Source organism: Vanessa cardui, chromosome 6 (genome assembly GCF_905220365.1).
Source record: "Vanessa cardui chromosome 6, ilVanCard2.1, whole genome shotgun sequence".
Lineage (NCBI taxonomy): Eukaryota > Metazoa > Arthropoda > Insecta > Lepidoptera > Nymphalidae > Vanessa > Vanessa cardui.
The window spans coordinates 9,818,466-9,839,661 of NC_061128.1; the positions used below are offsets into that span (position 1 = coordinate 9,818,466).

At 31.1% G+C, this 21,196-nt stretch overlaps 1 protein-coding gene across 6 annotated transcripts in view; it reads right to left on the bottom strand.

The window, feature by feature from the left end:
- LOC124530467 (uncharacterized protein ZK1073.1) overlaps positions 1-20,829 on the bottom strand; it is a 42,968-nt gene extending 22,139 nt beyond the window's left edge. The window contains exons 1-2 of one of the 6 annotated variants that reach the window (XM_047104640.1): positions 17,705-17,907; positions 15,993-16,200 (exon numbers count right to left, since the gene is read on the bottom strand). In XM_047104640.1, coding sequence (XP_046960596.1) covers positions 15,993-16,200; positions 17,705-17,718 — 222 coding nt within the window. In that variant the 5' untranslated portion in view covers positions 17,719-17,907. Of the gene's footprint in view, positions 1-15,992; positions 16,201-17,704; positions 17,908-20,663 lie in introns of those variants that run through there. The other 5 variants (XM_047104642.1, XM_047104644.1, XM_047104643.1 and 2 more) reach the window with 5 other exon arrangements.
- Between the last annotated feature and the right edge of the window lie 367 nt (positions 20,830-21,196).

A 21,196-nucleotide genomic window follows, 5' to 3' on the forward strand; every position in this document is an offset into this window, starting at 1 on the left:
ATGGAATAGGAAAACCGCTAATTAACAACGATAGGTTCCGATTCGGTTGCGGTCAAGAGACATTTTGTTAATGGAAACCTTTAAGGAGCTTAACCCCTGAAATTTCTCACTTGTGAACTCCTTAAATAGATGGGATAGCGAGATTATTTTATAATCGAAGAATTTATGTAGACCCTTCTAGGTGTGGTCAGCCACAACAGCTACATTCTGTATCAATGAGTCCTGTGCGTGTGTCTATAAATTAAATAATTTGACATAAAAGTCATATCCGCTCCATCGTAAGAGGCACATTAGCGATCTCGTGCAAGCAACTAAAGAAATCGCCGAAACTAGCCACTTTTTTCAATATACCATTTGTCTGCCTTTCTAATGTTGAAAAAGAGTAACTACTGAGTTTCATGCCGATTCTTCTCGGTAGAATCTACTTTCCGAACCGGTGGTAGCTTCACTTAATTGTTAAATGACGATTCAAAAGTGCTTGTAAAAGCCCACTTGAATAAAGTTTATTTTGATTTTGATGAATATCAATAAAAAAAATTGCTACTAGTGTTCTCGGGATATTTTTTTACTCACCATGAAATTCTAGTGACAGCTAAAATAGAAAGGATGACTTGATTTAGGAGAACTTAAATATTAGGTAGGCTATTTTACAATCAAACATAACAATGCATAACTAGCACGTGACATTTATTAACATAATAATTAATAACATTAAACGCTTAAATATATACACATATGAACTAAAACTAGTTACTTTATCAATCTTGACTGCGTGGAATGGTGGCAAGAATGCTAGCAGCATTTCCCCATTGAATCGCAATTCCGATCCTCTGGGCAAAAGACGAACCAGCCTCCTGTCACCAGTGGAGGCAATGAGGCGAGGTATAATACCTACTTTTGACGAAGCTTTTTGCACCACTACTCCAAGGGCCAAGCGTAACTACTATTTTGTGCTAACTTAAACATAGTCATAATGTCAGAAGGCTTAAAGTTGAAGAGATAAATTATACGTTATGAATTACCCGTTTGTGTGATTTGTTCATAACTACCTTAAATGCTGTCGTGTATATCAACTACATAATATATTTAAGACTAAGCGTTTACAACTATCTGTAAGACTCAATTAAAATACAATACTTAGCATTAAATATTATGCGAATTAGTATTATTTACCTGTATTTTACAGACGATTATCTTTCACGTTGTTTGTTAATCATTATAATTTTTTTTTCAATATGGCAACATGTTCATTGACAAATTAATAAACTGTGTTAAAAATATTTTTCATGGACATCGAGTAAAACATTATTTGTGAAAAATAAAAAAAATTTAGAATGATCGTTTCATATCTGAATTTGAAGTTCTTCCACAAAGAAATTCAAATCATTTTGCTGTCAAAAATTACAATTAGCTTAGATAGCTACTCGTAATAATGTCGTGCCATTAACGTCTATTTATAAGCTAAGAGCGTATTTACTATAGTCGCGAACCTACATATAGTGCTCCACGCCCTTGCAATTTCTTAGTAGGTAGGTACCTCCGTAACGTACCTTTACGTTCGAAGGACATGCACTTGCACGCTAGCCGCCGCACGCCTTTGCGTAGTTCACTCTGTGGTGATTTTTGTGTGATTAGTTTTATTTGTAGTAAATCGAGCATATTTGCTTATTAGCCACAATAAATTAGCACCACAAGATGAACCGTCTATAGCCCGTTCCAATCGAAGAAGAAATTATTGTAAATTAAATGCTTAAATATATATATATATGAACTAAAACTAGTCACTGTATAAATCTTGACAGCGTGGAATGGTGGCAAGAATGCTAGCAGCATTTTCCCGTTGGGCGATCCTCTGGGCTAAAAACGAACCAGCCCTCCTGTCACCAGTGGAGGCAATGAGGCGAGTTGTTGTACTTTTGATGAAGCTTTTCGCACCACTACTCCAAGAGCCAAGCGTTTCGACAGCAAATGGAACAAAAAGTAATTAGATGTAATACTACGTATTCCATGCCATTTATGATTTTATTTATTAGTAGCCTATATGTAGTAGTAGCACATATAGGCTATGTCTTGTGTAATATGTGTTTAGTCAAACTAGACTTGGAATGGACTTTATGTACCTTCAATTAGCTATTCTTATCACTGGACTTATTAGGTATTCGATTATGCTTTCGTCCAAAAGTTAAGCACCATTTAATTTGAAATAGGTCATCCCAATAAAGGTGGGCTAAAACGAATATTTAATAATTAAATTTTTGTTAATTCAATAAAAGTATAAATATATGTTGTCGTGTTAAAACGATTTTAATTATGACATTAATTAATCTGATATATAAGTTGTAACACAATTTCATTGAACTGTTAAATACAACCTAATAAGATGAAATAAACACATATGACATTTTTTTTTTTTTTTTAATTATAATTAATTATGTTTGTTGTTAGGAAACTGATTAAAAGTGACGATGTTCGGAGAGCAAATTCGATTAAGCTTAACCCACGGTCTTGTTCAATTTCTAGAACGTGTTCATTAAAACTTAATAAATTTATCTGTCATTTGTATACCGCGGACTAGATTGTGTTATTATCTAAGATACGCTTAAAAACCATTGACCGCGTATTACTATATAAAAATATATAAAAATGTGCAACGAAAATACAATTTAACTGAAAATACGGATGAATTATGTGTTAAATTTGTTTATAGCGACCTTTAGTTAACCCATCATTAGGATCAAAATATGTTTAATCGATCCCAGTTCCTATACTGGTTCTGCTATAAAATGTACCTACGCGTTGATTGATATTATTGTTGTTAAGATATAATAAATATCGTTTTTATTAATTGCAGATGATTAAACATAAATGCAGAGACTTAACAACATACACCTTCAGAATTACAAATCGTCATTATACATTCAACATTATACATTAAAGAAGCACTAAAATAATAAATTAATTCAATAATAATATTGAATTAACAACAATAATTTAATCAAAAATGCATTTAATTTTAATAATACTTTTTAACGATAATAGTACATCCAGTTCTAGGAACCTCAAATGACATAAAAACTTCTGACGTCCTATTTATTTAAGAACGTAACTAAAATGTGTGTGACGATAACTACCCCTACAAATAAGCGAAGCTAAATAGAGTATTGCCTTATTACAAAAGTAGGTCACTAATTATGGTCCCTCGGAAGTCGGATACCTAGCTCGCTTGTAATTAGTACACAATCGCATTAAGCCGCCAGCTGCTACTGATAAATGTATAGAGAATGTGAAACATCAACTCCATGTGGAGTTTTGGTAAATACATATTTATATTATGACTGCCGCGTGGTCTAGTGGATAACTTATAAACTGCAACTTCAGCGGTATTGAGGTGAAACCCCGGGCGGTAAAAAAGTGTTTTTTTTTTGTAAATGCTCAATTTTATCCCGAAGTTTGAAAGCTGGAAATAAATACAATCTCGTGCCTCGGTAAGTATGTAAAGCCTTTGGTCTTTGCCTAAGCTTTTTCTGGTCGTGTCTAGGTCTGTGAATAGACTATAAAAACTTATGATCCTACGAAAATACGAAGCTATGACTCATTATGATGAACGATTCGGGAATGCATTCAGTACGAATAGAATGAGTGATAACTTTTATCCAAAAAACAATTAAGATTTAACTGTAGCCATGACGACTCTTACTTTAAACCATCTATACAATTCATCCATATTAATATATTCATACATTCATGGATAACCAAACTGAATGAATCAAAACAAATCAAATCCAATAAAAACTTTATTTAAGTAGGATTTTACATGAATTTTCAATCGTCATTTAACAACTATATTAAGTAAAGCTACTACCGTTTCGGAATGTAGGTTCCACCGAGAAGAACCGGCAAGAAACCCAATAGTTACTCATTTTCAACATTTGAAAATACAAAGTCATGTTAGTTAAATACAATTATATATGTATGTATCTAATATATCCTGCCTGGTAGTCAACAATAATTAACTCCTTATTGTTTTTAAATTTTAAGAGATTTTTATAACTTGCATTTACCACTACTCTAAAATATTTTTTAACCCCAGAAAACGTGCGCGACGCCATCTAATTTGCCTCATTGGTATTTTTTTCAGATTTATCCATGAGTGTATTTTGGTATCGTTTGTAAATAGTTCCGAGTTTTCCCGCTTGGAGTCACTACCATACTTATATAATGATCACAACATACATAACAAATGTATAACGGTATAAGTATACTGCTTTCATAATATTTTTGGCAGCCAAAGGTAAGTCAATTATTTTATGGTTTAGGTAATAGCAACGCTAACGTGGTGCCAAAATCAAATTATTGTCAACATGTTAAAACTGTCAAAAAATTAACAAATTAATATTCCAAGGGTCACCTCTTCTGCTGTAGGAAAAGTAACAGCCAAAATACCCATCTCATATTCGAATCTACCAGTAGGATAGCGCTGAATTTGAACCAGAGTCGTCCGTCAGCATCCACGTTTTGTATCCATTCTCCTTGATTAAACTACGCTTCGATTCGATTTATTTATGAATACTTAAAATGTCGTTAGTAGCGGTTTACGCATAACGTATGTTGTGTATTAGCACATTGTTTCTGTGACCTTGAATTAATCTTTGGTCTATCTAATCGCGAGCGAAGGAATCGCTGGTGTGAGCCAATAGTTGAATTTTGGAATTTGTTCTATACAGATTTGTTAAACACCACTAAAACTCTTTACGAATAGTACCTATTAAGTGCAAGAAGAAACTATTAAATGTAGTGATTGTGAAATCCCAAGTATTTTGAAATGTTACGCCTTATTTCAGCGTTGGATTTCTAATTTGTGTTTACAATTATAGCTGTACAGAGATATAACTAGCTTGACTAAAGACTAGGCAAGATGACTTATCGGAAGCAATTTCCTGCCACTACTTTGTGCCAATATTTCCTGTACACTGAGGACGGGCACTTAAAATAGGGTTGCTATATCTTAAAACATTATAAGAAGGTATTCAGAAACGATTTGTAGGTGTTATTGCGAGACAAAGAATGACATTGCATATACAAAAACTCTGAGTATTTGAAAGACTCTTTATGGTTAACAATCGTGTTAGATCTAAAAAAATATCTCATTGTTTAATTTCCAAATAGACAAAAGTGACAATTTTGTATAAAATTATCTAGAGACGTTTGTTATGAATGTTTTCTAGGTTGAGGAAAATTACTCGACTCTCATAAAAAATCCTGGTGATAAAAAATAGAAAGAAGTCCCGCTTCTTCTTAAATTGATTAGGTAATTATTTTAATATCATTATCTTTAGCCCGGAGCTTATTAAAACACTGTTATTTTAATACACTTCTGGCGATTCATTAATTGCAGACGGATTAGATATAACAACACCGCCATGTTTCTTTTCTATCCTAAGAAGTATTGCTTCTTAGATTAAAGTATTTTTACCGAACTGATTTTACTACGACTATCAATTTTTTTTATACTTATATTTTCACTAAATAGTGGATTTTTAATGTGATTCAGATGATGATTTTTGTAGAAAGATGGACGAAAAACAAAGTGATATAAGTACGGTCTCATATCGAGAACCTTATTTTTAAACCAAACAATTTCAATACAATTATAAAAATCGCTTCTTTTATTTCTTTCTTTTAATTTTTACAACACGATAAGTACTTTATTATCACACTATTCAGAAAACTTTAATATTTTTTTCAAATTGTTCCAACACAAGAATACATACAAGGTCGCCTCACTAATAGAGGTTAAAAATACTTATAACCTGTCTCGTTGCATAGAATTGCTGTTATTATGTGGATCTAAAGATAACATTAGTTTACATGGAGCTAGAAACTAAATACCTACATTGATATTGAATACCGTTAAGAAGTGGTTTAAGACATTCAATTATTTATGAAAATAGAATGGAGAATAATATGTTTACCGATTTATTTTTATGGAATTGGTTAGTAATTGGTACGGAACACAACAATACTGCGTACTGTTGTTTAACGGTAAATTATCTGATGAGTGGGTGGTACCTACCTAGGCGGGCTTGTACAAAGCACTACCACCAAGAAATAGTATAAAAGTATACATTTATTAATAAATAATGAAACTAATGGTATATACTTAAACTATAATCGGTAAGAAGCTATTGCAGAGAGCCGTTGGGTAAGAGACATTTTTTTCTATATTTACTGTATACATGGTATTCATAATAATACTAATATGCATGACTTTCACTATTTAAGCGTTTCAGTGGATGTATGTATCAAGTGGTAAAGAGTTCCAAACACGAACTGCTTGGACGGAATAGGATTTCGTGTATAAAGAAGAAGAATCATAAGGAGTTTAAAAGACAACACTATATTATCAGATCGAGGAGTGCAATCGTGCGAGTTTTTGAGGAATTCAAAAATAAGTAAACAGAGATGAGACGGGATATAATGTGGCAGGAATATGTGGCTTAAAATATCCTGAAAAGGCTACGGTAATTATAAATGAATGCTTTTATCAGTGTTTGCTAATTTGTGGGCTTGTCAATTTATTACGCAATCTTCGTACATAGTTTACGACGCGACGTTTGCACAGGAGACAATAAATAAATGTTTAAATCAATGGTATTATTCATATAGTTAATAAATAATATATTTCCAATAGTCGCTGTATTTAAATCTATTTACTTTAAAAACACGAATTGATCAAGGTACTCATGTCGTTATAGAAATTAAACTAAAATAAGTAAGCAAAATAAACGAATAAAATCTATGTATCCATAATTTAATGAAGTTCTTCTAAAAATAACAGCAATTTGTATCAATAAAGTCTCAGCGAGTACCTTTAAATAGAATGAACATTGTGGGCGTGTCTTTAATGCTTTAATATTCTAGTTTTCGATAGATATGCGGAACGTAATAGATCTGAATGCTTTTTTTAATGTACCGCTTTAAAAAAGAGGATTTAATAATGAATACCTATCACACTATTTCACCATTCATTTTACCACACACACATTTTAATTTATAAGGCAAAGGCAAAAAAAGGCAAAACTAAATATGCCTGTTTTTGGAAGGGATGGATGGATTCTAATTAAGCTTAGAATTCAAAATTTATATCATTAAAATTACCTTCAAGAAAAGAATAATCTATATCTTTACATATAATAAAATTGGAATATCTGTTTGTAATATTAAAGTTGCCCTTTTTTAGTCAAAGCATATGTATGTATACACGGTACGAACACCAAAATAAAATTTTTTACTATTTTTGTCTGTATGTCTGTTTGTTGCGGCTAATCTCTGGAACGAGGGGATCGATTTCAACTGTACTTTCACTGGCAGATAACTGATATAATAAGGAGTAACTGAGGCTCCAATTATATATATATTTTTTTAATACAAACGCGTAAAAGTCGCGGGCACACCTAGTAACAAATAAATATCAAAGAATATATAACATTGTTATGGAAACTGTGACGACGATCAAAACGTAAGTTGTAATATAATGTTGCGACGGTTAAAGTCAAAGAAATGGGCTTTAAACTTCATGCTGAATGGCAGGCCTTGGCACGCTTTGTACAAAATTAAATCAAAACTGACACAAATAAAAATATAAAACTGACACTGAGTTCGAGGTGTAATGGTACCAAATTTTGACAGATCTTTCAGATCCAACTCCTACTTTATTATTATTATTATTAATTCTTTGAAAATAATTTAAATACATAATTTAATGATGTTGTATGAAACTAACTTTTCTTTCCAATCCAATCCATCAGCCCATTTCCGTCCACTGCTGGACATAGGCCTCTCCAATTGCACGCCACTGAGATCGTTATTGGGCTACTCGCATCCAGCTCCTGCCAGCCGTCTTGCGTAAGTCGTCACTCCAATCAACAATAATACTAAGAGCTTGGTGTTGCCAAGCTTGGTTTTTCAGGTGAAACTTGGAGCAGAGGTAATCTATCATAATATCTATTAGCTATCGAACAAAACAGGTGAACATTTTAACTTCCGATCGTTAATGGCATGAACGCCATTATCGTAAATTTGATAACTTTATAAACCATAATTTTAAACATCACGCCGTTCGTTTCGATACGCCGACAGCCCACGTAAAAATAATATTAATAAATATAAGTATGCGCAAACTAAAAACTATTGTAAAGCGTCGATAGGTACAGCGTAACCCAGAATATTTTCAGCTATTCGAAGTCATCGTATGCTTTTAAGAGAACACTTTTAAATTGAATGCAATGAATGAGTGAATTGAAACATATTACAATTTAATTGAGAAACGATTGTCTGTGTGTGATTGCGATCAACGATGCTGAAATCATGGTCAATGTTCACTTCCATATTGTTTTCGTCATCAAGTATTAAAAACGTGAACTTTTTAATGATAGACATCAACTTATTCTTTAAATAGCGATCAATAAAAAGTATTCTAAGTCTAGTAGCTAAATGAGAATAGCTTTTATTAGTATCATGGATAAATTTTAAAGAATATATTTCCAAATGAATAGGACTTTAATAAAGTAACTGTAGGAAATAATTATTAAAAAGAAACAAATTAATAAATGCTGAGAAAGAAAGAGTTAAAATTGAATTAAAAAGTGAGAAATTCTTGCCGATTCTTTTCAATATAATCGGTGTTTCAATAATTACTAAAAAAAAAATTGTTTTAGTAAATAAACCGTGTTGTGAAGATATACATATGATAATGATATTATTCTGACAGATTTCTTTGGCAACCAATGTTATGGGAAGCCAGCTAACTACGCAGGATATATGAGCACTATTGTTTGCGCAAACATAGGTCTCTCTATATTCTCGACAACAACAACATATCATCATCATTATCATGTTATCATTTTATCATTTTATTATTTTTTTTTTTTTAATATTTTCGTTATATTATTGTAAGATTTTTTTTTGCTTGTTTTTAGTGTTTAGATTTGCTTTGTATTACTTTTATTACTATTTTTTTTTGTGTCACAGCTGTCAGCGCATACCTTCTGGAGACCGCTGAAAATCAGTTTAGAAGCATCATTGATGCTTCTTCTTTTACTGAGCGAATCTCCATTTGGTATTGTTGTACTGCAGCACAATTTTTTTTTTCTTCCCTTTTTCTATTATAATATTATTTTTTTTTGTGTAATTTTAATTTATTGTGTTTTTTATACTGTTTTTATATGTGAAAAAGATTGTTATTGTGTTGTAGTGCAACTTGACCAATAAATCTTTATTATTATTACTATATCTAGGACGAAAAATCCGACACGACCAGAAAACTTTCAGGCGCATTTAAGCAGCTAGGGAAATTCACATGCTTTCAACTTTTAACTTTTCAAACTCAGGCTATTACTGAGACATTCTACAGGAAATCTCCGTTATCATGAGCTTCTACATAACCAATAGACACACGACGTATATATATTCCAATAAACATGACACTAAACCAAAATCTATAATTAAAATAAATAAATAAATATTGGACAACAACATTACTCTGATCCCAATGTAAGCAGCTAAAGCACTTGTGTTTTGGAAAATCAGAAGTAACGAAGCTACCACAAATACCCAGACCAAAGACGACATAGAAAACTAATAAACCTTCTAAATTGAGCCGGGAATCTAACCCGGGACCGTACCCATGAAACCCGGTGTATACACCACTCGACCACGGAGGTCGTCAAAATTTTATAAGATTTTAAAGAGAACTCATTTTAATATTGAGAATAATAGAATCATTCCATAATATATACATAATATATACAAATGGATTTATCTTTTTAATCTTCTGTGCGTTTTGATATTTCTACAGAGCATGATACTAAGATATTTTCGAAATGGGTGCAATGCTCAAATGTTAACTTCTGCAGATTTTGCATAGTAATTTGACAATAGTAAAACTAAAAAATACTCGTTATAGTCCAAGATTTTTAGATATCCGCTCTGCATAAAATCCTTCTACGTGATTTTTCGATTGGATTATGTCGGAGGGTGCCCCCCAAGTATAAAACCGAGTTTCTGTCGTCCGAAACCGCGAGCGTTAGCCGCCATCTTGGAAAACGTTTTTTCGCATATATCTCGGAAACGGTAAGTTTTACGTCAAAAACCGAAAAGATCTTTTTTGTAGAAAATAAAATTACCCACCTTTTTTATTGATTTACTTTTACAAAAACAAATAATTTGATTTTTATTTACTTAAATATCTCGGAAAATATCAACAATAGGAGGAAAAGTTAACGCTCGCGGTTTCGGACGACAGAAACTCGGTTTTATACTTGGGGGGCACCCTCCGACATAATCCAATCGTAAAATCACGTAGAAGGATTTTATGTAGAGCGGACCGATTTTTGGTGCTAAAATTCCTGGACTATTAATATATTTCCATAATATTTTTCTTCAAAATTGACATAACGCACGAATTGTTGACAATAGAATTAAAATTCATTGTTATTGTATAATGTCAATGGGTCTATAATTAAACGCTTGCAATTTATAACGTGCCAATCTTTTGAGGTACGCAGTTAAAGCGACGTTTGTCTATCTTTCTGCTCTATAATCTCATGCCAAATTATTTGAAACATTTAAAACATCAAACGACAGACGAATAAACAGCCGTTATAAAAATAATACTATTGTGCTCAGATAAAAGCGGATTTCGATCAACATTTAACAAGAGTAATTTTTAATATTATACAAGAAAATGAAATATGACACTTTTTACGTACTATTCTAAATTTAAAACGAGTAAGACTTAGTAGCGCATTTACTTAAATAATAAGATGATATATAAAACCTTTTTCGATCAGCGTCGTACCCTCTGCTATAATTATTTTTTAGATTTGTATCATAATATATTCCAAGTAGGCATTTAATAAATTTTTATAAATAAAAAAAAACCGCCTTCAAAAATGAACTAAAAAGAAAAAAATAATCAGTTACATTCATAACCAATTTACGATTTTTTTATCACCTCTCAAAGTCGGTGCCTACATTGCTAATATAGGTACCTACATAATACACAATACATACATACAAAAACTAAATCTATTTATTGTATAGATGACACCATTAGACAAACCTTACTATCGATACAAATTAAATGATTTCAATATAGGAATTTATTAACTTTGTTGGCACCGACTTCAAAGGGTGATTAAAAAATCGTAAATTGGTTATGGATGTAACTGATTATTTTTTTCTTTTTAGTTCATTTTTGAAGGCGGTTTTTTTTTATTTATAAAAATTTATTTACTGCTTTTCAGTGTTGTTTTGCTATTTATAATTACAATTGGTAGTGTTTGTCATTCACTTTATTATACTCAGTACATTTCGGCTTTCGACTCTAAACATAACCGAACGCCGTTTCAATACGATGTGGACTGCAACTCAAATTAAGCGTTACCTAAGTTACAATAGCCTAATGTTAACTGCTTATCGCCAATTAGACAATACCAATTTTTCCCGATGCAATGCCGTTAATCATGGAGGAGTTCTCCTGGTAGTCCACCATCAGCTAGACTTCATCATAGGCATGTGTACTAACATCAATTGCTTGACGACTATCTTAAAGAAATAGAACTAAACCCGTAAAATAGTTACTTACTAATAGGTTCTGATTACCAGTTGTGGTCTTCATCATCAGTTCCACTTCATCAAATGTCACTTTTCGTGAGCATATGACCAAGGCACTTCGAATAAAACCGAAATCACTATAGGTTTGCCTATAAAATTTGAGGAGTTCCCTCGATTTCTCCAGGATCCCATCATCAGATCCTGATCTCCTGACAATGGGACCACCTGTAAAACATGCCCTTTCAAACAAAAAAAGAATTGTCAAAATCGGCCCAGCCATCTTCGAGTAATTCGGTAACATACATAAAAAATAAAAAAAAAAAAAAAAAAAAAGGCCCCGACGAATTGAGAACCTCCTCCTTTTTTTGAAGTCGGTTAAAAAGTATAGTATTATTTTAATTCTAGAAGAGCTTAGTTTGTATTCGAATATTTAAGCATTTCAGGAAAAAAGGTCTGATGTTTTTTTAAGTTTCTTTCAATCTGGATTTTGAAATAATAGCTGTATTAATTTAATCATACTAATTATTAAAAATATACTAAAAACTCTACGTTAATTAAAACAAATTAGAAATAGCTTGAGCATTATTATATAAAATAAATAAAAACAGGTAACAATTACATTAATATGAAATTTGACTAATTTTAATATTATAAAGTATTTCCAAAATTCGGCTCCTCTTTGTCATCTTTTGACACCATAGCTACATAGCATGATACAAAGGAAATACAGGCTGCTACAAAGAAGTTTTCTCAAGATGTATTAAAATAGACATTCATCGATTAAGTTCTAACCATCATATCTGTATCAGCTACTTATCTAGACAAAAACATTGGTTATTAAATCAAGTCTTCGCCACGCAATTCTTAATTTCTAAGATATTAAGCTGCCGGAAAAAAAAATTTGGTTTAAATTCTTATTCGAATTTTGACGTTCATTGACATCTGGCGCCCAGAGTGACTGTTCTATAGCACTAACCCAGAACCGTTCCTTTGGCACAATGTAACCAATGAATGGGACCGATTTAAAGAGTTTCTTTCAGGATATGAATTTCGGTAGCGAATATTGAGACAAAACCTAACCTAAGCCTAACCATCAATTTCAGAGAAAAATACTCAATTATTAACTATTTAAATCCTACCCCTATCCCTATATCCTATCCTTAATTGATCAATAATCAAGTAATGAATTCCTGATTACACATATAAACTTAAATCTTAAATACTAATATTAATTGATATTAACAAGCTGAAGCTGTATTGGCATTTTATATTCAAAGCCATCATTCCAATACCAAGCCCCTTTCATAACCTCACAGATTATTTTGTTAATCATATAAATGTAACTATTTTTTATTTTACTGAAAAATAAACCTGTTACGAGAAGAAGTCAAAGCTTTAGTAAACGCTTCATATGCTCAGGTGATGCTAACCTGAGCCAGGAACAAAACCGGAGCGTCATATAGCTCGTTTTAAATATAAAACACAATAGAATATTCAGTTTCAAAAAACTCAACGTATTTGCTGTTTCTTATCACACGTCAGTCGTCAGTCATCACGTACGTCACAACCAACCCTGACGATTTACGTTACTACAATAAGAAAACATTACCAACTCTCCGAGTGATTTATATCGCATCGTTCTGTATTTGTTGTGGTTGTTTCGGTTTGGATATAAACGTTCTGTCATAGGATGAAATGTGTACAAGAGTTGCATGAATTTAGGCCGAGTAATATTCCTAATAGTGAGCCAAAATAAATACCAATACTTTTTGGAATATAAACAACGAAACATTGTCTTATGAAAGTTTTGGTTACGTACCTAACATCTTAAAACGTAAGCCATTTCCGTTAGCTGTAAAATATTTAATAGCGACTGTTTAGTCGTTTCCGATATGTGTTAATTAGGGGAGGGAGTATTAATGATGTGATTTGTTTAACAAGATTATTAGTTTGCACGCTATTATAGACCGAAATAACTTAAACAATATGCATTTGTAAGCCAACGAATACTCGTTACGGCCACGCAAACCGACCGCTGTAAATGTTTAGTCTGAGCTTGAATATTTGGGTTAATCGTCCGTCGCAGTTTGATGGTCCGTCAATGCCATTAACTGGGTATCTATTTGTTTGATCGACAAACATTTGTACAATATAATGGACTTTTAATGCAGCTATAAACAACTTTCTAAGTAATATTAGACAATGCAATTGTATTGATACTACGACGACTGGGAGTTTGATAACTCCTTTGCTTTATTTTTAACAAAGCGGTAATCAGAAAATGACTACCATGTACCGATGAATTAAGTCACTGCTTTCTTCTGTAGAATCTATTTTCTTTTTTACCTTGCTCACCCTTCAAATTGGAATATACTAACATATTTAACTATTTCATCATTTAAAATAATACTAAAATACTAATCATTTTTAATACGTTATTTTCTTTTTTTTTAAGTATAGATGGTCAGTCTAGTATTGTGCTTAAATATTTTATTATTTATATACTTCTAAGGTTGTTCTTAATTCTGAATTTCACAATAATTTTATTCATCAATCGTAAACTACTATAATATAAATTTCGAATCTCACTCACGAAATATCGAAAGACTCACGGTGGTATGTCCTTTCAATGTGTGTATCCTGTCAATTTTTTAATTATTGAATGTCAAATGTCTGTCAATGTCGCCTATCACATTCAAGTTCTTAACATCAGGCCCGAACATCGAGTTCTGCTTACAGAATACCAACTGTATAAAAAGAGAAACAGAAAAAGTATTTTTATAACACGATACATATGGATTACATGGATTTGATCGATAAGAACCGGCGATGAATTATTATTTATTTATAACGTAAATATTAATACATACAATATATCGAGTCGAAAACGGTCAGTGTCTAGACACATCAATCTAACTTAGATTTAGTTTAGTTAGATAAAGTTGCTGCTTCAAACTCGGATAAGTGTCACTGAAATTTTACGTACTCAATTATAAGAAACCTGCAGGTATTGAATGATACATGTGTAACTTCCAACTCGCATTGGTTCAGCCTTGTGGAATTAGATACATCTTATATTCCAGAGATGTGTCCTTACGTAAAAACCGATTAACATGACAAACTGTTGTTTTTACTTTACTTTATAAGATACTTACTTATTAAGCTTTTGTTGTGAAAGAAAGGATTACCTAATTACGCGTAGTATTATTAAAAATTAAAAGTAATACAACTTAAGTTCATACATAAATAAAGGAAAATGGTAATTTTAGTATATAATTGATTTTTTTATTAATATTCTGTTTTTTATTTATATATAATTATTTGATAGAAACCTTATTTACACAGACAATCGGCTTTGGCGTTAAATAGGAAATAGATACATTATCTTGTATGGTTTCGCATTATGTTATAATCTGGCTTTCTAGGCAAAGTATGAAATAGTACACTAATGCGATTTGCATGTATAGACTAAATTAACTATTTGAATATAGATGAAATAATTATATTATGATGCGTATTTGTAAAGTAACATTTATAATTTGTAATTAAAGAATATACATCTTTCTCTACATATTAACTTTTATTTGTGCCATGAATGTCATCAAAAGCATAGACAATCAGATAAAATTGTCACCAGAAGTTTTCTCTGCTAAGAAAGCTAAGAAAACCAGAAAAAAACATTTCTGCAACTTTGAAAGCACGCGCTTAATGTAGTCTACGTTGGGATAAGTATATATTTTTTTATATCCGAACTAAGGGACTAACTAAATAAAACGAAGTTTCTACTAATAAGTATGTATAAGATATCTTAGATAGTTTATCGTCTATGCAAACGGGAGTTTGGCCAAATTATTCTTTTAGTGTGTGTCATATAAGAGGTAAATTGTTCATAATATTTTTGATATAGTTTAAGCACATGGTAGAGATTAGTACACAAAGGCAGGCTTAATTCAGGATTACTAAATGACTAATTTACGTTATTCTGCTTCTAATAAATAATAAATATCAACTTCTTCATCTTAGTACTTCAATATAAGCCTTAGTATTACGTTAACGTTATGAAAAGCTAAGCTTTTATTATTACATACAAACAAACAAACATTAAAATAATTATTATCAGTTAGAGTCTCGTTGAAAACAAGTTATATTTAATTAATTGGACTCTCGCGTAAATTATCATACAATTGCTGCACGTAATATATAGCATGCAGATACGTTCTTTGTTTATCAATTATCTTCAGATTTTATGTTTCTTTTTTATTATTATTTTAATCGAAATTAATAAAATTATTTTTAAAGAGAGTAAGTTTTATGAAAACAACAACAAAACTGTTAGGACGATCACAGGACACACGAGGACTTCTAAATTCTAATACCTGATGGCAACATTTTCTTGGGCAGGGTACCAAATGGTAAATGTGGCTCACCGGAGTCAGCGAAGTGGGGATGCTCGATGTCCTGAGCAAGCTCAGGCGCCGTCGTTGCTCAGCGCTGAGTGACGCGCGCCGGCTCCTGTCGAGTTCGTAGCCCGCTGGGTCAGGAGAGTCGGTACTCAAACCGCGCAAAAGGGATGGACGAATTCCTCTTTTTAAAAATTATCCGTTTAGTTATGAATCAAAGCGTGGATTGTAATGGAATGTGAGTTTGTGTGGTGTTATGTACGACTTTAATAAAACATTTGTTGGCGTCTATTAAATTTAATAATAGCAAAAATTGATTTGTGAATGAAATATATATATACTAATCGACGCTGTGGCTTAGTAAAATTAGGGCCATGCCTTAACATTCCGCATTCTCTAAAGATATCAGCCTCAAAACTGGTAGTTAGATGCTATGCGATGCGATGCTATTAGAATGCAGTGAATTACAAAATAAATGTTAGCAAAAGAAAATACAACGAGCAAGCAATGAATTTATGACCAAAAATATTTTGCCCCTTAGCTTATGATAGGTACTCCACTCTGTATCGTATTAACCTTGTAGCCTCTAGGCAATGCATATTTTGGGGCCTTTAACCCTTTTCCATCTTATGAAGTTATATTAGACTGATATTTTATTAGTATGTAATAGAGGTATGTCATTAACATATTTAAATGGTAGAATGTTTGGCTTTAACAAGTTTTGCTAGCCTAGAAGCCCCTAGGCAATTACATACACTGCCTAATGGATAATCAATATTTAATTTAAATTCATCCAGCAGCTTGGAAATGACGATGTTTACAAACGTTTAATATAATATTGTTACATTCGTTAGTAATGGAAATAAATGATAAACATCTTTGGAAATTTGATGAATTGTTACCTTGTAAAAATAGTAGTAACTTTATAGGAATCTATACAAATCTATATTCCTGTCGATGATACTTGATCAATGAAAGTATTTATGAAAAATCTTAATTACACTGGTAGTATTAACGAGAAAACCAACTTCATTGCGTTACGCATTCATAGTATCGTATTTTTTCATGTGTATGTGTTTCAGTGTACATGAGTTTCAATATTATAGAACAGTTTTATGTAAATAAAACTAATTAATCTAAAAAGTTTTTATGTTTCTATAATGAAACAAACAAAACTAAACATAATTTAAAAAACAAAGGGTTTTTGCACTGAACTTTAAAAAAAAATGTTTCTCTACTAGAGATTAATTCATTTTCTCAGGTATACCCTAACTAAAAATGGCGAATTAAAAAAAGAACAATAGCCCAATGATCGCATATTGGGGTCAACGTCTTTGACATCAATATTTTGAATATAAAAAAATATATAGTGACTAAATTAGATTTTACTTTTGGCACTGTTGACGATTATTTGTCACGCATCTAGGGAAAGCATAATGTAATTAGACGTAAACTTTATTTATTCTAAGATCCGAAATACATATAGAAACTACTTTTGAACGCATTCAAATTATGTATTATTTAAAAAAAATAAGACGTATATTTCCGTAGATTTCTTCTCCTAATAAATAAAATTAATTAATACATTTTAAACAAATTTCAGATGTGACTGTGAGCTGTAAAGAAAATTTAAATAAAAAAACACAACAAAATTAAAATCGTATTTCTAGAATTTACACAATTTTCACCTTTTTCTTTCCATTATAGTTATAGTAGTATAGTTTTTTTTATTGAAACGTCACGAAGATTACAATCCAGGCATGTCACTCATATATAATCAGAAACGATTTAATTATGTTTAAAATTTTATAAAAATTTGATCGTAACGCGTGTTTCGCGGAAATAGCGGGACACGCTTGTCCCGATAAGAGGCGTGAACTGAATTAGTGTTTCAGACAGGTCTACTGAACAGTGTTGAGCCGTAGCCAGCGCGTTGCACAATTATCTGACATTTAAAATTGGATCAGATTAGAACTTGCGGAGGTGAAAGTTTTTGTCGCGCGTTATCGTTTTTTTTTTTTTAAAATAGTTATTAGCTCAAAACTTTTTTCATAAAACATTGTTATTATTTAATTAATCTTTAAATACATATAAATATGCTTTTTGTTTTATTTTTGTTATATCCCAGCTTTATTTGGACTATTGAATTCAAGAAAATGCTAATTTTTAAATAAGATTGTCTTATATTGGGTGCGAAAATAAACAAACAGATCGGGATGTAACCTGCGATTTCTACGTCGCTAGGCGTAACGTAACTTTGAAGGATCCTGCGTAATGGAACTTTGAAGGAATATTCATTTGAAATTCGAAACTTTATTACAATTAATACCAAAAATACTAATAAAATACCAAATGTCACATTATATCTTATTATTGTTTATATAATATTACTCAACCACACGCTCTTACATCACTTTTGTTGACATCTTAAGAACATCTTGTAGTTGTATTTTAAATCTCGTTTTAAAATACCGATGCTATAACAGGAGCCGTTTATTTTATTGTGGCAACATTACGACTATGACGCACGCGGAGACCTATTGTCCCTACATTAAAAAGATCTAAAAATCGAATTAAAATTGTCTAAGTGCTGGCTTCGTAAGTTTCGTAATGGTAAGCAGAAAGTCATTACCGTCCGTCGGCATTGGCACCGTTAGAAATTTTAATTTTTATTTGAAGTTCCAGTGGACCACCAACATAGAGAACTAAGTAATGATGTCCCTTGTGCATATACCTAAATCAAATCAAATCAATCTTATTCAAGTAAACTTCACAATGAAGCGTTTTTGAATCATCACCAATTAAATTAAAATTTCGGAAAGCAGCTTCTAGCGAGAATAAACGGCGAAAAACTCGCATAGTTGCTCTTCTCGTATAAACAAATTTACAATACTGTTATTTACAGTAATTAGCCCTATCATGGAACGGGGAACCCAAGCCTAACTCCAGGGGTTTCTTTCCAAAATGTACTCTTCTAATGAATTATTAATTAATTATTTATTTATTTATTAATTTAGTCTTAAAAATAAACCTTTTAAATTTTGAAAATTGTAAATTGGTATAGCTATTATAGCTTACTCATCCTTCGAACCGAAACACAATATTAAAAGAATTGTTGTTTGTCATTAGAGTATATTATGAAGAGTGGTTAGTACTAGGTACCCATTTATTTAGCTACTACCCTTCCTAGCTTCACATAGAGCGAAAACGTTAATAGAGTACCTAATACCTGTACTTCTGGTACCAAGTATATTTACTGGTTTACATGGCAAACGCCAGTAAAGCTTCAATTTGGCATGGCTTTTCTAACGTATTCATGATCATTGTATTGTTACAGCAAATTTCACAATTCCTAAACACGTCTAATCCAATATTTTCTTCAAGTTATTATTAAATTTATTGTATTCAGAGAGAAAGGCACACAAACGGTCAAAATTGTTTGTTTTGTATTGCGTAGTGATAAATTTTTAAATTAGACAAACTAATATATTTAAGTACTTAATAACGAACAGTATGTATTATGTTTAGCTAGCAATATTTGTATATTCGTATCTTGTAATAATCCGAGCAAACATAATCAACCAGTAGCTACAATGGAATCCTTTGATGAAACCGTTTTATACTCGAATGAACTTGCGTGGTAAGACACGTATTGATACTATTTTGGGTAAAACCACTGATTTAAGATACCTATTATATTTAATTAACATACTAACGTTTTTAGAAAATATTTTATTCATTAAAGTGTTCTGTTATTATTATTAAAAATATAAATAATATATTAAATTGTAACTAAAAATGAGAACCGATTCATGTTTTTTTTTAATTTAAATGGTAAATGTAAGTACTTATATCGACTACGACAAAAAATGTTCGCACCAGTTTTGAAATATTGATAAATAAAAATAAAAAAAAACTTATTACAATAAACGACGAATTAAGATAATACGTCTTTTAACCGTATTTACCCAAACTGACGGTTAATCTGATGTGAAACACATAATCAGTTTTGACTAAAGTAAAGTATAATGAATCTTAGTACCAAAAGAGTCAAAAATTTATTAATCACATTCAACTTGGAAATATAAAATAGTATAATGATATAATAATGATAATATTACGTGAAAAACCCGTAAAAATAACAAACAATTCATGTAACATAATTTAATGCAATAAATAGATTAATTAATTGCTATATATAAATAGATATGTATCAACGGGTATGATTATTTTGTTTGTAATAATTTTCCTATGTTTATTATATTTGCGAAGGTAAAATAAAACATATTTTAAATCTCTGGCTGAAATATTTCCATCAACAAGAATATTATCCCAATATTCGTAGGTGGGACATTGCGCTACACTGTAAAAATAACTACTTAATTACCCCACATCTGCTATACTAAAAAACAATAAAAACACGCCTTACCACTTATTACACATTACATTAAAACGAGATTACGTACTAAACTAAATTTATAATGTCAATATCATAAAACGACAGTAAAACTGACACAAATTAGCTTATAATTTTTCATGAGTATTTATTGACAAAGATTAAAAAAAAATGGCATCGATTTTAAATGTTTAGACGTGTTCCAATTGTGTTCCAAGTGACATATATTTGAAATATCATAACGAACTTACCCTTTCAACGGATGGGCGTTGTCTTCGAAAAAAATCCGATATTCCACACAAATACATAATTCCGATCAATATAAACGTGAATGAACGAATTAATTGATAAAACTATTGGAATAAAAAAGCAACAATTATAAGACGGGTCGGTATACTTTCACGCGTGACATTGCGTTGTGACTACCATCTCAAGTTTATTATTGTTTATGAAGGTAATCATTACTGTGACGTACAGGATGATACTAAAACTTTATTGTACATGAAATAAATCTTGACCCGTCCGATTTTATTCGAATATTAAATTGTATTTGTGTCGATTTTGAAACAAGACGGTGTTCGGTTTTTAAATTATTATTTCTTAAATAATATTATTGTAGATTATAATTACCTTTAATAAATATAAAAAAAATGTTATTGTTTTATGTTAATTGTCTTTAATTAAATGAAAAAAACAAACGAAGATTAAAAATGTCTATTAATTTGATCTTTGAGAAAACAAAAAAAAACGCATGCGAAATAAGAATGATCGTGATTATTTTTGA